We start from the raw sequence: 8,728 nt of genomic DNA on the forward strand, positions 1-8,728 counted from the left end.
GTTCCTCATCTTCACATCAAGAAGTGTCCAAAACTTATTGTTTTAGTTTTCGTTTTCTTTTGTCATTATGTGGTCTATTTCACTTTCTCAGACTGGAATTCAAACTAGTTTCTTATTCAAGACTAGCCAATTCTGTTTTTGATTTTGTGTTACCTCTTACCTCCTCTGCTTTCCTTTTCTCTTTTTTGTTTTTAAGAAACATAGAGCACCGTTTAACAAACCATGGATAGTTACTAATAAGGCAAACATATTTCGCCCTGCATTTCGAGCATTTGAAACGAACTGGATTTATTTGCAGCTTCAGATTGGAACAATATACCGAGTAAATAGAGAAACTGAAACAAGGGTAGACAAACTGCAAAACAATATGTACCTGGTCTTTATGAGCGAAACTATATTTGATATTTGGAGGGTGTTCACCAACAATAACCAAACGAGTGCTTCACCGGTTTAAGATGGTACACTCGAGGAAAGGAAAAGGGGGCGACTTCATTAAAAGAGGGAAAAAGAGGATATTCCTTCTTTTCCATATAGTTGTCCCATAGCAACACCAAATCTGATTTTGTATGAAATATAAACTACAATTACAAAATGAACAAAAGCCAAAAATGACATGTGGTGAAAGTATCTGTGGTCCAAGGTAAAAGAATTGGTAGCTAAAACTGTGGTATGAATCCATAACACTGGACAACAGAACAGCATCACCCATGTTGCTATTTTCTCTAACCAAATCTTCTGAGCAAAAACTGGGATCACTGTGCATGTATAATACAAGTTCGTTTATACACTGCTTTACACACCAACTTAGGGAAACCCTGCGATATCGGAAAGGGATCCCCAAAAACATTTAACTATTTCTCCTTTAGATTAATTATTGGATTTTGAGGAACCTCATTTATATCTTGTATCATTTACTTCCTGCCAAAAGAATTCCTTCCAAAGAATAAAACCTGCAACAAATCAAAGAAAGCCATTTCAGTTGTCTGATTTTAGGGATTATGGGAGAAATATTCCAGCTTTATTTTTATACAATAGAACCAAGGGAATGTAGCAAACAGTTGAAAAACAATAACATACTCCAACAACTTTAGGTGGGCAGAAGCGGCTGCCTTTCGTCAGATCCCACACGGTGACTAGCCTGGAATGAAATATATGTGAATAACTTTGAAATATAGTATGAGATATGCATTTAGAAAGTCATCTGCATAGATGAAAGAAATTTGCAAAATTAAAACCTCTTCGTTTGCCCCTGCTGCCATATTTATAAAGGAATCCTTTGACCTGAAACAGAGAAGGGGGAAAAAAAATCACTAATTAGTAAAGTCTCATATGGTTAGATAGTGAGGGATTTGGAAGAGACTGATTTGAGTTAAGTTAGATAGTGGAGCTAAATCCTATGGTTCCTCTTTACAGATTCAATTGCTCTAAAGACTGAGACATTACTGAGCTATCGTTTGATACAAAAATAATATATTTCAAATGACTATTGATGTTAGCACCTAACAGGTTATTGCCCTGGTGTTTGGAAGCATACACCTGGTACACAATGACTGCAGGGAATTTGATGTATCACAACCCCATACTGATGCCATGCCATAAGAATATGGCCATGCCATAAGAAGCAGAAATGAGCAGAAAGAACTAGCATGTACCTGTGATCATCATGGACATCTACCAATTCTAGCTTCCCATGTTTTTCATCATCTTTGGCTTTTGAAATAGGAGAAAAGAACTACATGGAACAAAAAACGAACAAAGCTCACCCAATGGACAGCTCAAAAAAAAATATATATAGACAGAAAGCTTTCCCTAATTTATACTCGTTGAGTTGAAATCGATCTTCACATGAATAAGAAGACAAAAATATGCTATTATTACCTGGTGCATGGAGATGAAGACAATAGAAATTCCTAAAACAAAATTCATAGTCAAAGTATGACCAAATAGCACAGCGGATGCTATGCCTGTGAAGATTGTGGCAACTGTGGATGAGTACTTCTTTAGAATTGTATCTGTAAACATTGAATAGCATCTTTCAATAAAGGAGTGAAGAAATATGAGATTAAAAAGTAAAAGTAGCTATCATGTCCCCTTCTCTGATGAATCATAGTCCTAGGATGAAAGTTTCTTGAATCGAAAGAATTGTCTCATTAATAGCAATCTTCATATTGCAACTGCTCCCAATCTAAAATTGCCATGACATCTAAATCTGAAATGTTTAATGCAGATAAGAACTAACCTGCATATTTGAAAAAAAAAGAAGACAGTATTCCTTGCGCTGCATTGTTTGCTATCAGAAACATTGTAGCTTTTGAATGACCATGAAGGATATCAAAGCTACTAGGACCTGAAACATTAAAACATGAGGTGATTGAAAATATTATAATAATAAATCCTAAAGATCTTTCTTATAGTGCTTAATTGTTTGCTTGGTTGTTTTGTTTGACTAGGATGTAGTAAAAGTCAACAGAAATTGAATATTGCTTTCAGTCAATACGTCGAGGTAAATGTCATAGCATTTATGGAACCTTAAATCTATGAGAGAAAAAAAAAATACAACTTGGATTTAGATCCATATTGCTTATGTACTGTTCATTAGAAGATGTATCACCTACCTTAATTGATAGGGAGAGTTACATGTGTAGGACGCATGTGAAAATCATGGTTCATTTCTTTTGTGCACATACCTTTTGTTAGTAGTCTTGGCTGTTTGTCTATTCTTTCTTCAGGTGCCAAGATCAATTATAGCTTTAGTTATTTGTAAAAGCAACCAATGAAGAGATTTGGGAAATAAATCACACTCTTTCTTCACACCTTCTGGAAAAAGGGATAAAAATATAGTAGGTTTCCAGTAGTTGGGCCATCTAAGAAGGTTGAAGAATAACTTTCTAAGGATGCATTTTATTAAAGTAACAAAACCCCTTTCTTCATGATTCAAATAGTTGTTTTCTACTTCAGTAAAAATCTTTTGAGAAAGTTTTTTATTTATCAAAGAGAAAAAGGACTCTGGTTTCCATGCAACTACAATTAAAGTATTGCAGTACATACCTTTGACAATGGCCATTACCACTATTCCTAGAAAGTTGAATATAGCACCATACCCGTATAAAAATAAGTTCTGCAAGCCAAATGAAGAAGAGTTGAATGAGCAGATAAACTGAAATAATTTACCATGTTCAATACAGAAGAAAATGAGAGAGATGAGAACATATTGCAAAGTTCAAGAATATGTATACAGTCAAAAGTCAGACGAGGGTAAATTGAAGATATAAAGAGGTTAACATCCAAATATAATACAAACTCCGAATAACGTGAAGGAAAACATGTAAGTGGGTGAAAAGATATCCATCAACCTGTTAATAACATCTCAGCTATATGTTTCCATCATGTCAGTGAACTTATACAAAGTGCAAAATGCAAATTTGAGGCCAAAATGGATCCTTTTTCCCTAGACTGCAGAAAACCCATAAAAGTTTGGCAGTATATCAAGTGTATATAACTGAGATTCTCTCTCTTCTGAAATTGCTTTCTTTTATGTTCTCCAATCTGCCTGAGTTTTGTTCCAAAAGAAAAAAAAATTGAATATTCATGTGGGATTTATTGGATTTAACACATCAAGGAAAAGAAGGAAAGCAGAGAATTATGGTTGTGAGTGCACTGCTTGAAGCATTCATGCATGAGGGAGGTAGCAGAATCTATTCAACGCACTGTAATTTATGGAACTTGCATGTTTTCAAGCAAACTTATGTCATTTCTATATTGTTCTATATTACTTGAGAATATATCATAACTCAATAGTTCCATAAAACTGCAAACTGCTATTTCCAAAAGCACAAAATTTTATTACTGTATATATATAATCCCTGTAGAACGAAAGCCTATTGACTTTCAACATTACCTATCCTGGGCTATGGCAAGTTATTAAGATATTTTATCATAATAGATAGTTCAGATTCGACCCCAAACACAATCCCGAGTTCATAACCATATATCACTTGGCAAATTAATAAAGAACCCAAAACATAGCTCCTCCAAACACAAATTATAAACAAGTAAAAATCATACATTCTAGACAAGCCTAAATTTGAGTGACAAAACTGGAAGTACCGAAGCTAATGCCATTTTCTAGCTTTCAGAAAATCAATATCTAAACACCACTTTTAAAACAGTAACCAATTATCAAAATCTTTACCTGAAGGTATATGCTTGTGTCATATTGACTCTTCAAAGCATACTCATTGTAGACAGAAGCCAGGGATGGAACTGTTACCTATAAAAGGAACCAAAAATAAGTCACCATCATGGACAGAAGGTCTTGGGAACATAATTACAGATCTTGGAGTGATTTTTTGGGATTAGAAAACAAATCTTTCTCGCACTACAAGACATTCTAGAATTCCAAAAGCAATTTTCAGCCAAATGCAGTGAAAAGCGCTTTTGGTTTTTGAAAAACTTTCATAACTGCTAAAAGCACTTCATGCAGGTCATCTTTTTAAGCTTAGAAACACAATGGTACAAGTTAGAAAGGAACTCAAGACTACTAGAAAACATAAACATTAGAAGTTCTTACAAAGATCAATGTGTATATGTATGCGCCTGTCGAAATTGTAAGATCTAAAGCACTGGAACCCGCAGGTAAAGATCGCAACTGATTTACACTAATGCCGATGAGCAACAAAGCAAGGGCCTCCCACTGTATCAAAATAATGTGTCAGATATCATTAGACAAGAACAGGATTGACAAATTAGTGTAAAACAGTAAAGTGACAAATACCAAATTAAAAATAATAATAATAATAATAATAATAATAATGTTAATAATATGAAATTAAAAAGTCCACTTAACCCGACTTTTCTGCATATCCACTTCTCCTATTCTTTTATAGTTTTAAAAGTTATTTTTCAATTTCAAGCCATGTTATTGTTTCTCAGTATTGACATTCATTTTTCATTTGATTTAGAAAATAAAATAACAAAATAGAAAGGCTGTTTGGCATGTAAGCAGTTTTACCTGAATTATGGAAAATCGGCGTTTCATTATCATTTTCAGGAGAACAGCAATAACCAACACCTGCATGTCCATTATGAAACAATAGAAATTTAAGAAGTGATGAGTTCAAGACAACAATGTCTTACCAAAACAAGTGTCGAGCACTGAAAGCAGTCACACGTGTGCAAAATTTAAAGCGCACAATAATCTACTGAGCCATAAATATAAATTGGGATACATGAAAGCCATCAAGCAAGAAGTGACATTTTCATGAGAAACCCGAAATTCAAGGACAATCCAAATGATGATATTGCCAGTAATATCATTACTCAGTAAGAAGGTGATATTAATTATTTGCAGATGTACCTTCAGATTGCTCAACATCTTCACCGTAGCAGGATTGAAATACAGCTGCAAAATAGAATTAAATAACATTATGACTTTAAATAAAAGCTCTCTAAAATCCATGGATGGGGGGTATCATTTCAATCAAAATAAGGATAATAAAAGTTGGATGAACCAGTAGCAATGCATGTAAAGTAATGCTCATGCTTCCATACTATTATACAAACGAATAAAATCTAAATAAGCTGGTATTTAACTCTATCCAACCAAGCAGTTGTCATATGTACATATCATGTAGTGCATAAACAATACATGATTACACATACATGTCTAAACAGTCTCGTTTTTATAAAATACTGCATGGGACAGAATGCTCAGATCTAAGCATGGTTTTATCACAATTTTATCTCAACACGGATTGCAAGACTGCTCCAAGAATCCTACTACAAGCAGTAATATACAAACCACCCAGATCCACATACAAATGCTAAGAGAATCTGTGGAAGAACTATACCTGCATGGTGAACTTTAAATAGTTATTAATAGCATATAAAAATGCTGGAACAGCAAGAAGCACATTGTTCCGAGCTGCCTGCAAAAAAGATTAAAAGGATATTGATTGGATCAACCAAAATTGCCCGTGTTTGTATTCTACAACATACAAAATATATACAAGCATACAAATTAAATATGATGAAGATGACTCAAATATGGAGGGAAATCATGTAAATAAATTTTTTTTTTTTTTTTTTTGTTGAAAAGAAACAGCTTTTTATTGAGACAAAAAGCAAAGAACAAGGAGGCGGACAAGGAGTCATTTTCAAAGAAAGAGAGCAGCTACGGCAAAAGGCATAGCAGGAAAACATGTGGATAATGAAATGTAAATAAAAACAACCTACATAGTATAAATGAGCACATAACTTACTTAATAAAAAAAACATGAAGAACTAACTAAAGAAAGGCTTAGATTTGGTTTGTTTTAATATTACGAAATGCATTCTCCACAAAAAAAATAATAATAATAATAATAATCCCAATTGTTTTGAACTAAAATACACAAACTTTGTGAATACATGAACTTCAAAATTTTAAACATTACTGAATAGAGAACCTGTGTAAATGTAGAAATTGAGAGAAGAGGCTTCTCCCCAACTTTCTGATTCTTAGCCTGCAGAATCAACCAAAATCCCAGTAAGAAAAATGCATACCAACCCAACAATCAAAAAAAAAAAGTCTAAAGTGGTCAGTGAGCTTCCACTAGCATAAACTAGAATATACTGCTATTACAACAATCAGACATCTCTCACTATATTATATACATATATATACACATGTATATGTCTTTTTAGCATATAAAATCCACATCCTCAATAAGGTGAGATCCTAGCACATGTAAGTTCATTTCTCCAGAATGGTGAGGAAAAGGCACTTTCCAGCCTAACCTCAAGAGTCTAAGCACATGAGGCAATGTATTTGATCTTTAACACCAGTGGATAATTTTTTAGTAACATTCTTATGATGCCTTGTTCCACTTTGACAAGAACGACTCAACTTTAGCAGATGATGAAATTTAACACTTACATGACCAAGGAATAACAGTAACTCAATCTGAAATTTTCTGTTTAACTAATAAAATACTTCATAAATGTTCCAAGAAATGTTGCAGAATAAGCTCAAATATCAAGTAGATATTTGAGTAAGGTAGAGAAAAAGGTTGTTGGCTATACCTGTAACAAGAGCATAACAACAGCAAATAGAACCTTTGCAGCCTCCGTCAAAAAGTTGACACTAATCGGGCTAAAGTCAAATTTTCCATCCACCTTGGACATATAAACCAGAATAGGCTGGTACAAAAGGTACAAAATTAAAATGTCAGAGAACTGAAAAAATGAACTGCAAAGAGAATTTTAGAACAGCTAGCTATATATATTGTAAGTGTTACTTTTTATCTACTATAAAAGATTAGCTTTATTTGATTTTTCTATATTTCCACATATGTTTGATAACCAAAAATTTTAAAGAATGCAAAAAAGTATATAAGTGATGTGCCAAAACAGTAGATCAAAATCTTGTAACACTACTGGAACTTATGAGGTCAGAAATGATAGTAGTGGGATGGTATGAAGATTGACAGCAGGTGAAGCAGTGGCTAAATTTTAGCATCATCTCAATCATCATGGTAATGGTGATGACATTGGAGATGGACAGCAACGGAATAGAAAGGTGTTAGTAGTGTGTTGATGCTAGTTTGTGGCGCTGATAGACCCTATGTCTTAAAATACATAATTTACGAACCAGAACATATACAACTCTTCAAGTAACAAATATATATACATCAACTTTTTTACTTGGTCTTGGAATGCTCAATGTGATGTAAGGGAACGGAAAAAAATATTCATAAATTAAGTTACAAACCTGCAAACCAACTAGCATACAATCACCAACGACCAAGAGGACATTGAGAGCACGCTGCTTGGACGATAGCCTGCTCTTGTGCCGGTCATAAGCCTTAGAGTAAGCCTTACTATTTGATGGAACCAACTTTGAATGGCAGACACTGCACTCTATCATCCCGTTGTTCATCAAATCCCTACCCTCTGTCACACTCGACACAAAGTCGAATCTACAAAAAGAGTAAGAGCCCTTTCATTACTCACATTCGGGCTAAAATTATCACAGACTCGTTAAAAACACAATAGAAGATCACAAACTACACCTGAAAAATACAACTATAAGTATGCACACTCTGAATAATGCTCAAGTCCTCAAAAGAAACTTAGTCTTCCGATCTCAAAACCCAGCCAAACCATAATATTCTGATCCTAATTCATATCTTCTAAGTTGGACAGACAAAATGTTGGCTGAATTGTACCAAACACCTCGATAAGCTCATGTAGCAACCACAAATCAGTACAATTCAAGCAGATCTTGCATTCTTTCAAAACAAAATCACACATAAACTATCAGAAACCAATCACGAAACTCGTAAGAACCCTAAAATTCCGAATTGAATAAAAAGAAAAGACAGAGGGAGCTCAGATCTTAGTTACTTTGAGCTAGAAAAAAAAGTAAAGAGAAATTGAGTAGAACTAACCGAATTACAAGAATGATGCCGCCTTCGAACAAAGCATTGATCTGAGAGAGTTGGATTCAGATCCACAGTCGCCACAGCTCAATCTCACCAATGAGAATAAAGGAGCCTGATTGAAACTGAGAGAGAAGCCAAGGTAGGAGAATATAGGAATCCGAGAATGTGGGAATTGAGATTCAAGTGATGAAATTCCAGAGATGCGATGGAATATGCACAGAGAGAAGACGAATCGAATAGAGCTTTAGGCTTTAGGAAGGAAATGTAGGAGCTTCTGTTTGTTTTTTTTTTTTTTTTTTTTNTTT

At 34.1% G+C, this 8,728-nt stretch overlaps 1 protein-coding gene across 1 annotated transcript; it reads right to left on the reverse strand.

Moving 5' to 3' along the window:
- Nucleotides 1-375: 375 nt before the first annotated feature.
- Nucleotides 376-8,674, reverse strand: LOC101296478 (CMP-sialic acid transporter 2-like). The gene is made up of 16 exons (XM_004296680.1): nucleotides 8,430-8,674; nucleotides 7,751-7,958; nucleotides 7,063-7,179; nucleotides 6,447-6,503; nucleotides 5,850-5,927; nucleotides 5,357-5,401; nucleotides 5,012-5,071; nucleotides 4,571-4,693; nucleotides 4,193-4,270; nucleotides 3,049-3,118; nucleotides 2,240-2,347; nucleotides 1,879-2,012; nucleotides 1,653-1,732; nucleotides 1,236-1,281; nucleotides 1,078-1,138; nucleotides 376-950 (listed from the first exon to the last, which is right to left on the reverse strand). Exons 2-15 carry the CDS (start codon nucleotides 7,916-7,918, stop codon nucleotides 1,088-1,090), a joined length of 1,215 nt encoding a protein of 404 aa, XP_004296728.1. The 5' UTR covers nucleotides 7,919-7,958; nucleotides 8,430-8,674; the 3' UTR covers nucleotides 376-950; nucleotides 1,078-1,087.
- Between the last annotated feature and the right edge of the window lie 54 nt (nucleotides 8,675-8,728).

Source organism: Fragaria vesca, linkage group LG4 (genome assembly GCF_000184155.1).
Source record: "Fragaria vesca subsp. vesca linkage group LG4, FraVesHawaii_1.0, whole genome shotgun sequence".
Lineage (NCBI taxonomy): Eukaryota > Viridiplantae > Streptophyta > Magnoliopsida > Rosales > Rosaceae > Fragaria > Fragaria vesca.